Source organism: Calliphora vicina, chromosome 1, assembly GCF_958450345.1.
Source record: "Calliphora vicina chromosome 1, idCalVici1.1, whole genome shotgun sequence".
Classification (NCBI taxonomy): domain Eukaryota; kingdom Metazoa; phylum Arthropoda; class Insecta; order Diptera; family Calliphoridae; genus Calliphora; species Calliphora vicina.
Window position 1 is genome coordinate 118771863 of NC_088780.1, and position 20789 is coordinate 118792651.

The window sequence follows — 20789 nt, forward strand, 5'->3', positions numbered from 1 at the left end:
ACTAAGTTTTTAATGAATCATTAGTAAGATTTCCGCATAATTTATAGAATTATGCGGAATTTAATTTTAATTTTTAATAGTTTCATTATGTGCAAAAAAGTTTTTAAGTAAACTCATCGTCCTCTATTATTTAGAATCATTGTAATTCTTAAAAATATTAATCTAAAGAGTTTTGTATTGTAAATCAGCAGTTTAGGTTTCAAATCAGACCAATAATGTGTATACAATGAATATTAAAAATGCACAAAAACGTGAGATTTATCAATTTTAGTCCCAAATTTTAAAAACCGGTTAACCGAGTGATAAAAACCGGATAAACCGGTTAACCGAAAATCAACATTTTAAATTAACCGGTTTGCAAAAAACCGAGATTTGGAAGAAAAACCGGTTTTTCGGTTAACCGGTTTATAAACACTAAAAATGCAATTAAACGTAACCCAGATAAAACTTTACTTACTTAGTAAGCTAGCAAGTAATATTGCAGCCAAGGCATAACTACTTATTATTTGACTGAAACACTACTTACCTTTGTTCGAGATTTTTAAAAAATTCATGGGTCAAGCTTACAAATGTACTAATATTCAGCACCGGTATAAGTAGTTACAATCAAAACAAGAATATGTAGCTAAAAAACAGAAAAAATATTGCCTTGTGTGGGAATCGAACAGTCACATTATTTGCTTGTGTTTGATAGTCAAGCTGCTAACTGACTGCTCCATGTACGAGTTATTTTATTGTAAGTTAACAATAGTTTTAACATCAACATATACATAAATGAATATAATAAATAAAATAATGTGATCGCGGATCTTGTTTTTAGCTTCATGCCCTTTGAAAGGTTTCGGAAGCCGTGCCAATCTGATTTTAGCTTTTGGTTGATGTAAATACAGTGCTCAGAGACGATAAAATCGTTAGGTCGATCTAGACAAACAATAATGGGTAAGTGGTTTGACCCTAGAAAAACTTGATCGGCTGAGGACTCGATATGTTCTGATAATAACGCACCTAAGTACCTAACGTAGACATTACATAACCTTACATAACGCAATACCCTGAGCTTTAAGGTAATAGTCTCTAGCATATAGAGTGAGAGAGGAGAATGTGGAGAATTAATCCATTACTTCTGGATTAATGGACACATGTATCTGCAGTTCCATTTTTGTATATACGAACTCATGCCTAATACTGGCAACACTGTGACTGTTTGAAATCTTCGTTTTATATTACAAATCTTAATCTGAAGTCTTAAATGTAAAAAACTCTTTCAACCATAAAAGATTCATGTTAATTAACCAACAACAATTCTTTTCAGTTTTATCCTTGAATAACTTTACAAAACATTATTTTACCTTTACAAAAATTTTGATTATATTTTTTTTATTGCTGTTGAAAATGTAATTTTTAAATCCTAAATACATACACATGGTATGTACGTATAAATCTTTAAAATTAAATCTTAATACAAATGATTTTGTTAACACGAATTAATAAGTTTATTAAAGTTACAATTGTTACCACTGGAGCCATCACCACATAAACTGTTATTGGCAAGTCCTGAGCCACTACCACTCTCCTGTTTGTGAAAACTATTAATGTCGATGTAATTATTATTGGAATTTGGCAAGTTGTTGTTTGTGTTATTGATAAGGGAATCATTCAATCTTCCGGTTGATGTGGCGAGGTGTGTGTGGTGATTATGATGAATATGGGATGGCTGCGAAGAAGGTGTTGTCGTAGTTGTAGCTGTAGTCTTTGATCCAATATGAGCAGCATTTATATTCGACGGCATAGTTGCATTCAAATGCTGCGGTTGCTGTTGCTGCGACTGTTGAGGATAGAAATTTTGTTGAAGAGCTGTGGGCGTATAAGTTGCTGTATGCCCCATTATGGAATTCATAAAACCATTGGCCACCACAAAATTTCTGAAATGAGTTATAATAACAGAAAAACGAGCAATAAAACAATTGGAAAATCATTAAATAATTAGGTATAGATCAACTAGATATAAAGCGACATTTACTATGTACATTTTTTTAGTGTTGTCTGCTTATTTATAGTTTAATGGGAAATTTGTGCCAGTAAATGTCGTAAAATTTCAAGTTCGTGTTAATTTAATTACGTCCGTTAATCATATTTCCTTTATTTCTGTTTTGTTTTTGTTACCGTTTTGTTACGTTTTTTGTTTAACTTCCGTTTGTTTTCTGCTTTATTGGTTTTTTTAAAAAAAATAAAAAAATTTAAGAAATAAAAATAGAAGCCGGTTTAAAAATAATAACAGGAACATAGAACAAGTTATTAAATTTTAGTCGTTCCTTTAGGTATCAAGGACATGTGTCATCTTAAATAGATTTCCAACTAGATGTAGGATAATTAAGGTCTTTGTTTTTGTTACTTTAGTAAAACTTGGTTAAACGAAGCGTTTAGTTAAACTCGAAACTTTGGAATGGTTTGATAGGAGTATTAATATTACAAAATTTTTATTTACTTTAGTATTTTCGATTATTGGTGAAAATTAATAAGAATAGGCTTCACAAATAAGTTTTAAACAAAAAAATTAAATTCATAAGCATCATACCGAGCTACTGATTTCGCTGGCACATATTGAATTTCACATGGATTTAAGAAATGTTTAAAATGTTGGATCTCGTTTATTCAAAGTCGTCATTGTAAAAAATCAGAATTGTACTTCTGATACGCCAACATAAAAGCGTACTCATACATTTGCAGATGATATGCTATTCTGAGCATTCATGAATACCCTCAAGACGATTTTCGTTACTAACAAGATCATATGTTTGAATTAGAACAAGAGAGCTTGCAAATTATACTTAAAAATATTTTTATTAAACAAAATTAAAATTTTTTGTTTTAAAATGTTTTTAATTTTTTTTTTCCAATTTTTTTTTTTAATTTTTTCCAAATTTTTTTTTTTTAATTTTATATTTTTTTTTTTACAAACGGAATGACAAACTTATATATACCCTTGGTGAAGGGTATAAAAATGGTTAAGACAATGGAAAATAAAAGTTAACGAGTAGAAATGAAGGCATGTAACTAGGGGCGGATTTATATTATTCCAATTTGTAATAAAAATCTTTAATATATTGATTCTACAAAAAGTTTTTTAAACTAACTTCTTTTAACATCGAAAAACTGGCTTCAGTAATGAAAAATTAATTAGGTGAGAGAGTCTCGGCCACAAATACAACAAAGACAATTTTTGTTAGTTGTCAAATGATTTTCAATGTCAAAATCAGATATTTTGCATCATGATACAATAATTGTAGAATGTAGAATTACTAGCAAGAGTTTCTCAATATTTAGCCCTATAACGTCAAACTTTGATTTTGATTTTTTTCATATTTTCTTTTGTATAATTGAGAATTTATTTTCTATTGAGTGCACCTTATATTGTTGTGTCATGTTTCGCATGAAACAAAAAATTTTGGATTTATTTCCGAATTTTTTTTATTAATACAAATTCAACAAACATTTTTTATACATAGAATTTATTTTCTACTGAGTGTACCTTATATTGCGATGGGTAGTCATCTTGACGCGATGTAGAGGCTTAAGTGCGATGATTCGCGTTGGCCATGCTGGAGGGGACAGTTTAACTTGAGTTGGCTGTCTCTGGCAGGGTCTCCCATTCCAGAAGGGCACGCGTTGAGCATGATACTAAGAACTACCCTCCCTTTGTCTGATAGCGTCTGTTCTCCTCTGGGGCGGCTATCAGATGTTATTTCCATCGAACCATTTTCCCCTCATTGAGAGGGGTGGTTAAGGTGGATAGTCCGGCTGGTCCGTAAGGACTCTTTAATGTCCGTCCGAAATCCACCAGCGTCTGTTTCCCATATTGGGCGGCTGGTGGTCTGCGTCTGTTTCTCCAATGGGGCGGCAGTTATCTCAACACCTGGCAGCAGGTATAAAATGCAAGTAATTGTCCATCAGGACTCAATGGAAGAGGATAAGGCATGCCCCATGTACCCGGTCGGGGGCTTCATAATCTCCGGGGACCCTACTCCCACAGCGATGGTTTCGGGCTGTGGTGAGTCGAATGCTACTGCAACTCAGGCTAGTCAGGTGATCACACCGGGCCAGACTAGTCTGCATGCTACTGGTGTCGCAAGAGGTCAATCTGGCATACCCAGATTGGCTGATTGTAAAAAATCCAAGGCAATAGGTGGTAGTGACCTAAGCGGCGAGGTACCTCTGGACTTCTCTCCAAGTACCTCCAAAGCCGCGAAAGCCCAAGTCGTCAAGGCGGCTAAATCCCCTGTTTCGGGTGCCTCTAAGGGGGAAGCGACTAAGTCGCCCCTCACGGATGCTTCCCATATGCCAATTGTGCGCTCAGGTCTTGTGAAGGAATCCTCCTGTCCTGAAGACGCATCACCCCTGGCCAATCCCGGCTCTGAAACTAACCCCAGGCATAAAAACCCTGCTAGAAGGGCTGCTACCACCAGGCGTTCCGCTTACCGCTTTGTTGAGGCACTTGGCTCGAAAAAAGTCGAGGACCTCACTAAGGAGCAACAAGCTTCGCTTTCCTGGGCGAAAGCCTATATTGCTGGTCTCAAGACCGCTCCTCCTTCTGCTGAATTACCAGCGGGGCCTAAACGGCAACGTTCAGAGGAGGATACAGCGACCAAGAGCCAGCAACCGGGACCTAAACGTCCCAAAGCGGCACAAAGGTCGTTAGCTAAATCCTTTAGCGAGATTGTCAAAGACAGTCTTGTTAGGGCGGTTATCGACCGGAGTGCGAATGACGGATCCATATCTCAATTGAATTGGGATATGGTGAAGCAAAAACTGGTAGGGGTGTTTTGGAAAGTTCTCAAAGAGAACCCAGGCACTCCTCCACAATGCGATGACGCTGGTTGGTACCAGGGTCACGTAAAACTTATGTCTTGTGTAGATGAACGCTCAGCGTTGCTACTAAAGACTGCCGTCGCATCACTGGGTGAGGTTTGGCCGGGGTCTAGGCTTGAGGTGGTATCTGTGAGTGAGATACCCCGAAAGCCTAGATCCATAGCTAAAATACCAGCTGAGCCATCTAGCCCGGAGGAGATCTTGGAGATCCTTCAGTGCTGTAACCCACAGCTTCCAACTCAAGACTGGAAAGTTGTTAAGGTTACGGACGCTGAGGGCTCTTCAAGGAAAGCGATCGTTGTCCTGAATAAGGACTCTTTGGGGCCGCTAAGGAAGGCACAAGGGAAGGTCTACTATGGATTTGGTACGATCATCCTGCGTGTCTACCGTAGCGACAACAAAGGCGATACATCCTCAGGTGATGTAAAGCCCATGCTCTCGGAAGAGGGCATGGATTGCAATGACGCCACTGATCCAGCCGACACTGAAGATACCAACTCAGTCTCTGAACTAGTTGGTACATTCTTTGAACGGATGGATGAGGTGGTGGACGAGGACGCCCTCCTGAATTCTGACCAGGAGGACGCCGACGTCACTATTGTAAAAATGGAGCATGGTGAGGGTGACCCAGATAAACCTTCACCACTCTAAAGCAGCATCAGCTGCACTGCTCCTCCGAATTGCTCAGAACGGGGAGGAGCTAGTCATGGTCCAGGAACCTTGGGTCCATCAGGACCGTATCTGTGGACTATGTTTGAAGGGCTATAAGCTCTACTTCGCTAAAGGCGCAGGTAAAATTAGATCCTGTATATTGGCTAAAAGCTCTTTGAAAATCTTCATTCTGTCTGATTACAGTAATGAAGATACAGTAGCAGTCTCATGGGAAACTAATGAAGGCTGTTTGTTATGGCTGATATCCAGCTACATGGCGCATGACCACGGGGAGCATCCACCAAACGATGATATCCGTAGTGCTGTGAAAAAGGCGAATGAGTCCAGGATACCATTGGTTATCTGTGCTGACGCTAACTCGCACCACATTGTATGGGGTAGCAGCGACACCAACACAAGAGGTGAGAGTCTTTTCAGTTTCATACTTAATAGTAGTTTGGAAGTAGTTAATAGAGGTTCAGAACCTACCTTCATTGTTTCAAACAGAAGTGAGGTACTAGACTTAACACTTGTGAGTGCTGAGCACCACAGTATGATTAACAATTGGGCTGTCTCCGACGACTGCTCTTTTTCTGATCATCTATATATTGATTTCAATATCAGTGTAACTTATAGGAATGATAATACCATTCTAAATAGGAGGAAGACCAATTGGGAGTTGCAGAGTGATGTACTCTCCCGGTCTCTACCAAACCCGCCCACTATTGAAAATAGGGACGATATTGAGGTAGCAGTTGAGGCACTTACAGAAGCGTTCCAATCAGCTACTAATTTGGCCTGTAAGCCGAATATCTGCAGGGGTAGGAATAAGCCACCCTGGTGGAACCCTGAGATTGCACACGCAAGAAGGGCGTGTCGTAAATTGTTCAACGAGGCAAAGAGGCTGGGTAACTGGCCGGAATATAAGTCCTCAGTGAACCACTTTAAGAACCTTACGAGGAATGCGAAAAGGAAAGCCTGGAGGGACTTCTGTAGCGGCGTGGAAGGATCCTCTGAGACTAACCGATTACGTAAAATTCTATCAACTTCACCGGTTGTACCGAGCTATATCCAGAAACCCTGTGGTAGATGGACTCTGAATAGTAGGGAAACACTTGAGGTCCTATTAGATACTCATTTTCCAGGTTGCCTTCCAGTCGATGATGAGACTATGAATGGGGCTGCCGATTCTGTTGCTCCGGGTGATAACTCTGTTCCGATAAACAGGGATAGAATCCAATGGGCAATCAAAAGCTTCGACCCGTTTAAATCTCCTGGGCCGGATGGCATTATTCCTGCTGATCTTCAAAAGAACGAAGAAATAGTTGTACCATGGCTCATTAGCATATACACAGCGTGTATTAGATGGACCTATATCCCCACATGGTGGACGAGATGCAGAGTAGTCTTCATTCCTAAAGGTGGTAAGGCGACTCACACTAAACCAAAGGATTATAGGCCAATTAGCCTTGCATCCTTCCTGCTGAAAACCCTAGAAAGGGTGATTGACGTATATCTGAGAATGACCATTCCGTCGGAACTCATCTCTAAATCCCAACATGCCTACACCAAAGGCAGATCTGTGGAAACAGCTCTACATTCGCTAGTTGGCTCCATTGAGGAGTCGCTAATACATAAGGAGTATTCACTTGTTGCCTTTCTCGATATTGAAGGAGCTTTTAATAATGTCAGGCCCGATGCCATCCTATCTGCGATGGATGAACTGGGAATTGATCTATGTGTTCGCCGACTAGTCGAAAAGATACTCGGTTATAGAGTCATTTGTGCTACTTTAGGTGGTGTAAGTGTTTTAAAAGTGGCCAATCGTGGAACCCCGCAGGGGGGTGTTTTATCACCACTTCTGTGGAATTTGGCTATGAATTCCCTGTTGATCAGGATGGATAACAGAAGGATCAAGACAGTCGCATATGCTGATGATGTTGCAGTTTTTATATCTGGTAAATTTCTGGATACAATATCCAGTTGTATGGAATCAGCATTAAGTACACTGAGTGAGTGGAGTATTTCATGTGGACTTAGTGTGAACCCACAAAAAACGGAACTGGTTCTCTTCACTAGGAGGTATAAGATCGATGACTTCAGACCACCTAGACTGAATGGAATCAGTCTTGAGATTAGAGATAATGCGAAGTATCTTGGCATCATTCTAGATAAAAGATTGTCCTGGAATTTGAATATTCAAAACAGGATTAACAAGGCTTATGTAGCCATCTACTCCTGTAAGAAGGCAATTGGTACAAACTGGGGTATTATGCCGAAGGGTATCAGTTGGATCTTCAAAGCAGTTGTTAAACCCATCTTGTTCTATGGAGTGTTGGTGTGGTGGCACGCCTTGGATAATGCTACTCACCGTAAGGCTGTGGAACGAGTTCTCAGGACTATTGCGATACTGATTACAGGCGCTATAAGGACTACCCCCTCTAAGGCACTTTTTACTATCCTGAACTGGTTACCAGTTGATTTGATGGTGATACAAATGGCTCTCAACTCTGCTGTGAGACTAAATGCTGGATGTTCGTGGTATGGTAAAGATCATGGGCACTCTAAGATACTGAACTACTATGGGTACTTACATAGTAATGTCGATTACTGCATCGCAAAACCATTTTTCGATATGCATTTCCATATTAAGATCCCGAATAGGGATTCATGGCAGCGCGGACTCTTACCCCCTGATGATGTCATAAGGGTATTCACTGATGGCTCAAAGAGGGGCAATAGGGTCGGTGGTGGTTTCTTTATTGAGAACTATGGGATTAAATCCTATTTCAGGCTACCTAACTTCTGTACGGCTCTTCAGGCGGAAATTACGGCCATTAAACGTGCATCCAACTGGCTGAGGTTTTATCAAATATCTGGTGATATATGTATATTTACCGATAGCAAGGCTGCCGTTAAAGGAATAGCGGGTGTCTTTACGACATCTAGGTTAACCGAGGAATGCCGGGTATCCCTTAATGAGATAGCGAGACATTCTAGGATAACGCTTATATGGGTCCCTGGCCATGATGGTAATCAGGGTAATTGTATAGCTGACGAACTGGCCAAAATGGGGGCGATGATGGATGATGATGAGATCGACCCCTTTTCTGGTATTTCCCTTGCTATATGCAAGATGGCTGTTCAGCGGACACTATATGAATCTGCACAAAGCAGGTGGACCAATGAGTCTTCCTGTGTTACAACGAGGTCTACTTGGCCCGTATATGATGCCAGCAGGACGAATCTACTTATGGAATTTCGTCGTGAGCAAATAAGGCTAATTGTCTCCTTCATTACAGGACACTGTATAATTGGGACACATGCTAGGAGATTGGGCCTACGGTATAATGACTACTGTAGGAGCTGCCATAATGAAGAAGAGGATGAGACGGTGTCACACCTATTCTGTCAATGCCCGGCTCTGATAAATCTGAGGGAACGTATCTTCGGAACACCATTCCTATCATGCTTAGATGAGCTATCAAGGATAAGTCTTAGACGAATCTACTCTTTCATCAGAGAATCTGGTTGGTTTAGCCTGGAAACAACGGACGTATAATTAATACCAAGATGTTTACCCCTTGGGTATCACAATGGGATCAGTTTTGAATGGACCCAAGTAAGCTGCTTGAAGAGTGGCTACCCATGGAACCTAACCTAACCGTACCTTATATTGTTGTGCCCCCTGGTATATAAAAAAATCGATTCAAAATGTGTAGTAAAATTCCAAACAAACCTTAACAACATATTCGACATATTTGTGAAAAATTTCAGCCAGTTAGCTCCTTTTGTGTTTTCAATAGACAGACAGATGGACATAGCTAGTTCGTCTTAGAATTTCATAAGGCCCCAGAATATATATACTTTTTGGTTCTAAGATCAATATTTCGATATGTTACAAACGGAATGTCAAAATCAATACATATATCCTCATCTTTATTGATGGTGAGTATAAAAATGAATATTCATAAATGTAAATAAGTTCAACATTGTGATCCTTACTATTAAAGTTGTTATTAATACCATTTAAACCAACCGTTATTGATGCCAATTAAATTTCGGTCGTGAAAATTTAGTGAAAGAAACATATCTATTTTTATAAGATTTAAAGTTTCGCAATTGCTATATTTCAATTAAAATGTATACTGAATTATTTCTCGAATTATTTTAAGAGGTTTTAGTAATATAATTTTGATGGAGGATGGATGAGGAATACAATTTATGCAGTCTAAAAAGCAATGTATGGATTAATTTTCTGACAAAAACTCCTTCGAAAACTTATATGTATGTACTCTTCGATTTATGAAAATGGATGACAGTTTTTGAAGTTTAATCAACTTAGAAATATGAAGTATTAGAATTATGAAGCATTACACAGCAGTGGTCCGAACTGGAAAAACTTGAAGAACTAACAATACTGCCTCCTTTTCTCTTTTTATGTATGAGAAAATTTTAGTAAAACTCAACGAACTAAATTTTACTGCTTTCATTTCATTTCACTTCTCATTTTTCTTAATAAGAGACATTTTTGGGAGAAACTTAAAGAGCTAACAGACCCGGCATCAATATAAGAACAAAAAACATTGTTTACCATCAAGCATTAAAATGATTTTTATTGGTTTGTTTTTTAACTAATAATCGTTTTTGCATATAATAATAACCGAGTTTAGAAACAAATTTTTAAGGAATAAATTTATAAAAATGTATGTTATTTTTTTCTTTTACTGAAATTTTTGCGTTTTAATTGTATTAGTACATAACTCCGAGCGAAGCCGGAGCGGTCAGCTAGTGATAAATATTTGTCATGTATCATAATGTTCTAATATTTCACCGACTCGGCTTAACCGACTCTTAGGCTTTCGGCGCAGGTCTCTGCTGGTTGGTTATGATGAGACAATTAGATGAGACAATAAACATAGCAATAACAACATTTTCAAAACATTGTGAAATATTAGAATATCATGACAATATAGGATACCTTGTGAATCGACCAATTATTTAAATACTTTATGTCATAATCACTTAAAACTACTATATTCCTCACCTATATTGTTGATCAATTTGGGCTTTTTCAATTCGTTTATCCTTCGCTCGACGATTTTGAAACCAAATTTTAATTTGTGTCTCCGAAAGACCTAATGATTCGGCCAATTCAAAACGTTTACTACGTGAGATATACTCATTACGATGAAATTCCACTTCCAAACGCAAGGTCTGTTCATTACTAAACGTGGTACGTTGACGACGTTGTCTACCCTCTTTGCGGCGACGACGAGCCACTAAAATTAGAAAAAAAAAATAATATTTTAACATTAAAATAAAATAAAAAAAAAACTGTAACAGTTAATAATCATATACATGCAATTAGAGGTCTATTAATAATTATGGTAAAAGATTGTATGTATTTCTACCCCCACCCCTGAACCCAAGTATTTTTTATTGTTATAATTTTTAATGCTTCTTAAACACGCATTAAATTTTTCCCCTAATGAATATGTTAAATGGATATTAATCTCTACTTATTATTGAAAACATATTTTTTGTTTGAATCCTTAAAAAAAACTTGAATTTGTTTCCTTATTATTAGATGAGACAAAGTTAAATAAACCCCTCGTTATATTGCCTAACAATGTTGCGTGTGAATAAAAAATGCTCAACAATTTATTAAAGACCACAACAAGCAAACAAACGTTATAAACTTGTAAATTATTTGTTGATATCTGAATTATAGCAAATCATATGTATACATTCCGTTTAACACTTGTTAATCAAATATTAATAAATGAAAAATCACCTACCTTCCCCCACCCTTCTTCTCACGAACAAACAATTTGAAATCTTTAACTGATCCGGGAATTTTCACACAATGCTAACATCTGTGTGTGCTTGCCATAATGCTCTATTGTTCGTTTAACGTTTCATATGCTTGTCTAGGCAATTTGAAAATAAATATTTGGCAAAATTAACGAATGAATGATAGAATAATGGAAGGATGTTTTATACTGTTATTGTTAAATTTACGTTTTTTAGCTTGTTGGTCAAAATATTGATAAAATTTCTTCAAGCATGAAATATAAATGAAAAAGTTATAAGGATTTGATTTTAATCTGCTATTTTTTTTCCATATTAAGCACTCTATTGGAATTATAATTAGTTTTGATTTATATTTGTGACAGATTTATTATGGTATCTGTAGAAAAAAAATAAATATAAACAAAGTAAACAGAGGTGCCATGATATTGAAAGGATCGAAAATGTTATATCAATACCCCTACAATATTCATAATTAAATTATTATTATTTAAAATTTCTGAATATAAGGACCACTTCCATGATAGTAACTGTATAAAAAATACATTTCGGACCATGAAGAGTAAAACACCAGGCAAACCTCCAGGTGCTGATGGTATCTATCCAGAGTTCATTATTCATTGTCCTACTCCAACATCATGCTCGCTGGATATAGTTTCACTTTTTAGAAAATATCTAAACCGAATGGTTTATATTGAACAGAATCGACTATAGCATAGACAGTATTATACCACAGGAGCAATCGGGAGTCAAATCAGGGCACAGCTGTTGCGACCAAGTATACCCATCAATCCATACCATATATTGAGTCAGATTTCTAGAAGAAATTCACAATTCAAAAGCAGCATATGTCACTACTTGGTATGATACTGGAGTTTTTTTATCCGCACATTTTCATTTGCCGGGAAATCGGGATTAATTTTGAAATTTCCCGGGATCCCGGGAATTCCTGCCTGGAGCAAATTATTCAATTTTAAGAATGTAGATTTCGTTATAAATCTATAAAATGTCTTTGGTTTTAAAATTTAATTTGATACAAATAAAAAAATCAAATAAAAATTTAATATAAAGAGATGAACTGACTCGATTTGTATAGGAATGGCTACAATTTTCATTAGAATTTGTTCTACCTTCGTTAGATTACAATTAATTCTGTTAATTCGCAAAAAATAAATATTTTATTTTGTGTAATTTTGAATTGGCAATCGTTTGCTTATTCAAATAAAACTCGAAGAAAACCCAATAATATTAAACAAATCTCAATTCCACGGAAGGTGGTTTTATTCCAAACATTTTCGTTTTAAAGTAAAATAAACTTAATATGATACACATACATATTTCTAAATATCATACCCGGCATCAAAAACACTCTCTTCTTAATATTATGTTGAGTGGTGAACTTTTTAGAAATTATATTCAGGGTTATTCCTGTTCTCACTTTCACCATTCACCTAATTTTTGAAAGCACAATTACAACAATAGTATCAAATTTTCTCAGAATTTCTTATTAGAAATGTTTACACGTAATTTGTTTAACCTTAATTATATAATTTTCGAGAACAGGGATAGCCATGATTGATAAAAAATTCAGTTACTAAATGTAAAATAACAAAAAGTCCTTCACATGGATCAATGCTAGCACCCTCTCCCTTCAATTAATACATCTGTGACCTACCTACGACAGTTTCTAGAAACTTTGGTTACGTAGATGACATTGCCTTGATCACACCCTGCCTGTTATTTGCTGTCCCAATATTTTTGGAAATGGAATTTATGTCCCAGTTATACCAAAACTGAAATTACATTGGACATTGTCCTATAGGGAATACCACAGCAAAACCAAAAGCTTGCATCAACATCATCTGCGATCTGCATCGGTTTTCTGCAGAAACAATATTGCTCTTGTGGACAAAATTGACTCAGAGCTAAACTCGTCAATACATATTATAACATTAACTATATCCTCCGGAATTCGCCCATTCATTGCAGCAGTCAAATTTGAATATCCTCCACCAAGACCTATCAAATATACCGTCTGACTCCTTCGAGTCAGGTTGAATCATAATCATACAAACAATGGCAGATACGCTGCTACACTGTTTAAATTGGTACAGTCGTTTGTATTGCCAAAAAAAATGGGCAATCGATCATGTTTGTTTCGTGGAATTTATATTTTTACAATAACTTTATACTACGGTCCAGAGATGCTATAAGATTTCGTAATTTAAAAAATTCCTTCAGACTACAATATCCAAATAAAGTTAGCACACTTTGCTTACATGTACTTTGGAAGCAATGATATTCAGGTTATGGATTGATATCAATTCCTGCACTTGATCCTATTGATAACTTATTGAAAGATAATAATTTCATGGATCAAGGATATCATAAAAAATCGTATATTTTAGTTGCTAATTACGAGGGTGAAATGATTTCATTGTTGAAGTCAAATCTCTCTCCGCCGAGACATTTCTTCAGGTTTGGAAACAAGAAATAGTCACTCGGGGCTAAATCCGGAGAATAGGGCGGAAGAGGAAGTATTTCATAACTTAATTCATTTTTTTTCAATTTCTTCCATGGAAACTGCACATGTGTGTACCTTTTTGTGTTCCCGATTGTGAGCAATCACGGCAACCATATTGCGGAAAGCTTTCTCATACCCAAGTGATCATTCAATATTGAAACCACTGAGCCCAATGCTTTCTTCTTAGAGCTAGTTTCTGGGATAAAGATAATCTACATTCTTCGTTTAAACCTAAATTAAACTAAAAATTGTGTTTATCACTTATTGTTTATATGCTATATAATCTAGGTTTAACTGAGCATCATTGGTGAGTAAAACCTAAGTATAAAATGCCAAAGCACAAACAGATGAAAAATAAAATAAACAATTCAGCACAGCAGCTCTTTGTTTTGATTTGCTTTATTAACATCAATATAATTTTTAATATAAATTTTATATACTTTAATGTCGCTTTTTCTTTTCCAAAGTTAAAATTTACAAAAAAGTAATGTATTAAAAGTAGCTTTTTCTTATAAAATTTTAAGTATTGCCATATTTATATAAAACATTTTGAGGAATGCACATGTGATTTGATTGAAAAGTATGGCAATCCTAACAAAATTAATCCATTAGTGAGAAACACAATCATTGGTTAAATCCCGGCAAAATATGTTTCAGGTTTAATACAATAGCTTGTTAAACTAAGTTTAACTGACAAGTAAGAAACTAGCTCTTAATGTCACAATATTAGTTTTGCAAAAATAAAACAGATTTGTTGTGATTTGTTCCATGTCGAATAAAAAGATTATATTCATAGATTTGTTCGATACTAGCAACAGGAAATTAGTTAACATCGAAGCATTACGATTTAAATAACTAACATTTTTCAGCAACAACACAAATTCGTTCATTTAGACCGAATGTTTTGATTGGCAATAAATTCCATTATCTCCACCAAAACTATTTACTCTGTGAGAAGAAAACTTAACTTTATACAAATTTTAATTTTTAGTTCTCAAATGATTTATTAATATGCTTAATATTAAAACTTCTATGGGCCATTATTACAACATGCCTTTATAGTTAAAGGTAACTTTAAGCAATAGAAAAAGTACCTTTAAAGTTAACTTTAACTATAAAGGCAAGTTGTAATAATGGCCCTAAGTATATAATATTTAGAGAAAATAAAGACAATAGCACTTAATCATGGGTAAAGTTGTAACTAAATGCCAACTACTAATACATTAAAAAAAACAGCTGATTGATTTCATTTCAATACATGTATACAAAAAGAAAATAATCTAGAGATGTGTTTTTTTTTGTCAACAACATTCTATTGAAAAATTTAATTTTACATGCCCCTATTTTAATTGATTTACATACAAATTACAACTATAAATTGTCTATGTACTTTTTAGAGAACAAAAATAGTTTTTTAATAGCTTTATAAGCCTTTTAATTAATTACAATATATATCGATCGAAATATTATCGACATTTTGTTTTCTCTACATGTCAAAGCAGTAACTAAGCTAGTTATGAATTGTGAATAAGATCTACAACTATCTATGAACTATTTTTTAGTTTCTGTTTTACTAATTCCGACTTTACATATGATTTATGAATATGCGCCAATAATACTGTTTTAAAATTGTTTATAAATTCTGATTTGAAAACGAAACGCTTTTATTTTTAGATTTAACATTAGTCTTTGCGTTCTGTAACGTTTCTGTTCTGTACCGTTCTGATTCGTTATGGAACGAAACTTAGAAACTATTAGACATTTAGTTAGACCTCATCAATCTTATTCCGATTATTTGAAAAATTTTACTGTTTTTGGCTTAATTTAGTATCAAACTATTTTTTTTAAATTATTTTCCGGAAATCGAAAAAGTCTGAAAAATTTTAAGGAAATATTTTACTAATACTAATTCCATATTTAAATTTGTTTTGTATAGATAAAAAGTTAATCCCTGGCATCTGATAGGTATGCACAGAACGATTTTACATGATTCTAGACAAGAAGAAGATATTATTAAAATGTTGGAGATCAATTGGAAGATTTGCACTCTTTGAAAAATGGCATACATCAATTATTCATTAAATATGAATATGGTGGCGATGAAACACCGAATAATATTTTTCGGTTTTTAGACTGGACGATTAAGTTTCGGTTTAAACCGTAATAAATTCAAATTGGCAATTTATTTTAATAATATAAAAACGTATTAACCCTCAGGTGTTTATACTTCAGATTTTGTAAACTGGTTTGTTTATATTTTTTCTTTCTAAAGTCTACAAAAATAACCAATTTGTAATATAATACGCAATCGTTTTTTGGACTAATGTAATATGTATTTGTTTGCACATAAATTACAAATCCTAAAAGTTCAAGTTTTTTAGGTTTCCTTTTCAGATCAATTACAATGTTAATTTTTTCTTAATGCCTTTAATTTTTTTCTTCTTGTATTGTCCACTTTTATGTTAAAATCCTTTTTCATTATAGAAATCTTGGCTAACAGGTTTTACCACAAGTTTCTGCTGTTATGTTAAGTGAAAGAACCACAACCACAAAAAACTGACGTTTCACACTTGATTAAATCCGAACACAATTTTTTACTAAAGTTCTTCCGATTACGGTTTTTTTGGACACACTTTTTTGTTTTGAAATTTAATATCTTCATATGATGAATATAGATTTTTTTAATATGTATAAAATTGCGTTTATGCTTTTGCATGCCGGAACTAAGTTTATTAATATCTTATTAGTTGGCGTTTTTCAAGTGTTTAACACCTGTGTGTATTATGAGAAATTTTGTATGTTTGTTATAAAATGTTTATATATTGCTTTATCTTTATTTCTTTAAGAAATGTATCCTGTTTTAATTAAAACTGCTTCGAAAAATTTTATTCTACAAACTGGCAAAACTGTCTGTGCAAATTTTTTACGTTATTCCAGCGACATTTCAAACGAAATTGAGGTAAGTTTTTAAGTCTAAATATTTGAGCTCTACGGCTATGTTTTGATATCAGTATTTTATTCAGATTTATAAGCTTTTGGCAAATTTAAAAAATTATAATAACCAATAAATTAACTTTATTACTTAAAAATCGAACAAGATTTCAACAGAATGGCGGACATTGTTAAACCAATTAGCCTACCTTAGAGGATGTATATAATTTATTTGAAACGGATTGACGATTTGATATTAATGCACAATGGTGAAAAACTGTGATTTAGTCAGTTTTTTTAAGTGATCTCTCTAAATAAGAAATCTGTCTCAAAACATTGCTGGTGTAGGGCTTTAAATATATTCCCATTTGTTTTAAAATATTTCTTATTTTTCTTTAGCTTCCTCCCGAACCGACAACATGCTGTATGTCCGGTTGTGCAAATTGTGTTTGGATCGAATATGCTGAGACTGTGGCGAAATTAATGGATGGAAATTGCGATAAAGCGCGTCAATTAGTTCTTAATAAAATTCAAGATCCAAATTTAAAAATGTTTTTAGCCATCGAATTGAAAAATATTCAATATAATTTGGAGCAAAGTAGAAATACGAATGTAACAGAAGACGACAAAGATAAGGAGAAATAATTTCAATTTTACTTTAGTTAATTTATTTATTAAAAGTTTTATAGTAGTTTGTATATAATTTGCACCTAGTTAAACTGCTTATAATAAAATATAAAGAATTTCTTATTTAATTTACTATTTTGCTCAGATTTTGGGAATTTTTTTTGGTGAAAATATGTTAGAATCTATGGTAATTTCAATATCTGAAATATTTTGAGTATAGAAAATTTTCCCAGATTTCTATCTGTGATATTTTTGTATAGAAATCATTCACAGATTTGAATCTGATATTTTTGCTGTATAGAAACTGTTCACAAATTTCAATCTTTGATATTTTCTTTATAAAAATATATAGAAATATACAGATTTGAAAATATTTACAGATATTTTCGTATAAACAATATCCTGCGATATTTTCCATATAGATAATATCCTCAGATTTGAATCTATGTCTGTGCCAACAGATTCTGTCATATTTTTCATATAGAAAATATTCTATTTAAATTCACAGATTAAAATCTATTATATTTTCCGCATAGATAATATTAACCATTGATATTTTCCATATAGAAAATATACAGAAGTTTAAATCTGTGATATTTTCCTTATACAAAATATTCCGTGATATTTTCCATTTAAAAAATATCATGTGATTTTTTTCGAATAGAACATATCAACAGTTTTGTAACTGTGATATTTTTCGTATAGAAAATATCTACAGATTGGAATTTGTTATGTTTTGCATATATCCACAGATAAAAATATCACAGATTCAAATCCGTGGATATTTTCTATATGGAAAATATCAGAGATTCAAATATGCTGAAAATGTCACAAGATATATTCTAAACAGAAAATCAGAGTATATGTTCTTTACGAAAATATCTCAGATTCAGATCTGTGGATCTTTTTTATACGAAAAATGTCACAGATTAAAATATGTGGATATTTTCTCTGAGGAAAATATCACAGATTCAAATCTGCAAACATTTTTAAATATATCACAGATTGAAACTTTAAATTATATTTCTATACAGATATCACAGATTGAAATTTGTGAACAGTCTCTATACAGCATACGTGGGAGTATTTAATTATATGGACTAATTAATTGACGATTTAATTAGCATTAAATTGAAAATATTTCAATTATATTTTTTCCATTACCATTATTTTCCTTAATTATAATGCTTTTTAATGAAATATTTTCATTACTAGCCATGTTAAATTATATCATTGTTAATTACATATATCATTGTTTATTTATTTATTTAAAGCTTGGATATTTTCCTTTCAGACCTATTTGGTGGCTTAGTGGGATGCGAGTGGGATATCTTTCAAAATAAATGTTTTGTAACTCAAGATATACAATTTTTGATTTGTTTTTGGCAAAATCGAACTTTTTTTTCAAAAGGGGCCCTTTTTTTAATTTTTTTTTTGCTCAAAAGAAAGCTTAGGTCTATTCCTTTAAGAGCTTTTTGGTCTCGTAGTGGGATGCGAGTGGAATATCTATCAAAATAAATATTTTGTAAGTCAAGACATAAAATTTTTGTGTTAGAACATTTATTTTGATGATAGGGTATAATAAAATTTGTTATAAATAATTTAGAAAAACCCGAATTAATGAATGACATAAAAAAGTTCTTAATACGATTATATTGTACTTGAATTCAGGATCTGTCAAACTAGATCAAATTTTTTAAAGCATAGCTACAAAACAGAAACTAAAGAGTTTGCTAGTCAATGGTTTAGCAGATTGTTCGGGAGGGAATCTAATCAGAATATTTCTGATGAAAATTTAATGATGGACTTTTTTTTCGAACGTTATTTTTTGTTTTCCTTTAACAATAAAATATTAAAAAACCTACATCAAAACTTCATTCTTTACTTTTTAAACAAATTTAAATTATTCGAATAATTCGATTCATTTTAGACGTGTTATCGAATTATTCGAACAAGTTAAAATCTGTTATTCGAATTATTTGTTTTATTCGAACAAGAGAAAAATCAAATAATTTGAATACCCTAGTAAATACTAAAACAGTAGGAAAATTTAGTTTGACAATTTTTTAAAATTAATTTGAACATTTGAATGACAATTATTAATTAAGTTATTTTCTGGAAATTCATTACCATTATTTAGTACAAAAAGTTATAATTAAAAAAAAATCATTTGAATTGGTAGTTGTTTTTTTATATAGGAAACAATTTCCAACTAATGCCACTGAAATTTTAATGTCAATTAAAAATTCCGATTTATGCTATAGAAAATGTTCAAAAATTTTAATCATATTTTTAATATAGATATATATGTATGTATGTACATATTTCCAGTATAGAAAATTTTAACGGCATATTTTTATCTGTGATACATTTACCGTATAGAAAAGTTCACCACTTTGAATCTGTGATATTTTTGTTTTCTTTGCATCTCAGATATTTTGTGTATATAGTTTTTATAGTTTCTTTGATAATTTATTATAGAAACATTTTCCGATTCTGTGATATTCTATCTGTTTTCACTATATAATATTCCGTGTTTTTCCTCATAAATTCAAGAAACACTTATTTTATTTATAATATTTTTACTTACAAAATGCTGTTAATCCAGCCGAAAATGGAGTTTCACTTGGAAATCCAAATGGTAATCCCACAAATGTAGAAGACAGTACATTTTTTAAATCCGGCTTGCTGTAATCCTGATGTGTATATGACGTATTAAAGGCCGAACTATTATTATCCACTCTATAAAAGGGGAAATATAAATAAAATTTAAAACACTTTTCGAATATTTCTTAAATGCACACAAAACACAGACACACACCTTTCATCACTTATTGAAATATCAGGTGACGAAGTGCTAGCGCCGTCACTTTGATAATTTGTATCACATATGGGAGAAGCCGACTGAGGCAAATACGTGGCAAATGTGGTGGCATCGTTTGATCTTAAATTCGATATTGTTGTGATGGGAGTAACATTTTCACTGCTGGTATTGTGGTTATTATTAGTATTATTTTCAAGATGACCGTAAATTCGAGCGAAAAATTGTCGCGGTGACGAGGGACGTATTTGAGTTTTACCGACAACATTTGTGGATGTATTTATAAAATGTCCACCTTTATGATTTGGAGTTTGAGTATTTACAGGTAACATTTTTGTTTAAATATAAATTTGAATTTCCGTTTTTACGTTTGGACACACGTCCGTTTAGTCAGAACTATCAACGTTGAATGATTTGTAGGAGTAGTTGAAACTTAAGGGTTTATAATGATAGTGTGATTAACAAGTAGTAAATTGTTTTTTGTGTAAGGATACAATTTGCAAAAGTATCCTTTTGTTTTAATGACGTACTCCTTTAGCTTCCGTTTAACAGAAA

At 33.5% G+C, this 20789-nt stretch overlaps 3 protein-coding genes across 3 annotated transcripts in view; 2 read left to right on the forward strand and 1 right to left on the reverse strand.

The window, feature by feature from the left end:
- The window catches only part of LOC135956064 (uncharacterized), a 32890-nt gene extending 15333 nt beyond the window's left edge, over positions 1–17557 (forward strand). Inside the window, exons 2-3 of the mRNA XM_065506554.1 lie at positions 16702–16814; positions 17186–17557. Coding sequence (XP_065362626.1) covers positions 16704–16814; positions 17186–17431 — 357 coding nt within the window. The 5' untranslated portion in view covers positions 16702–16703 and the 3' untranslated portion in view covers positions 17432–17557. The remainder of the gene's footprint in view (positions 1–16701; positions 16815–17185) is intronic.
- Positions 1361–20616, reverse strand: ro (rough). The gene is made up of 3 exons (XM_065502354.1): positions 20192–20616; positions 10565–10854; positions 1361–1922 (listed from the first exon to the last, which is right to left on the reverse strand). The coding sequence occupies exons 1-3, from the start codon at positions 20564–20566 to the stop codon at positions 1475–1477; spliced, it is 1113 nt and encodes a 370-aa protein (XP_065358426.1). The 5' UTR covers positions 20567–20616; the 3' UTR covers positions 1361–1474.
- Positions 3446–7005, forward strand: LOC135956057 (uncharacterized). Its single transcript, XM_065506541.1, has 2 exons — positions 3446–5657; positions 5722–7005. The coding sequence occupies exon 1, from the start codon at positions 3820–3822 to the stop codon at positions 5515–5517; it is 1698 nt and encodes a 565-aa protein (XP_065362613.1). The 5' UTR covers positions 3446–3819; the 3' UTR covers positions 5518–5657; positions 5722–7005.
- Positions 20617–20789: the final 173 nt, after the last annotated feature.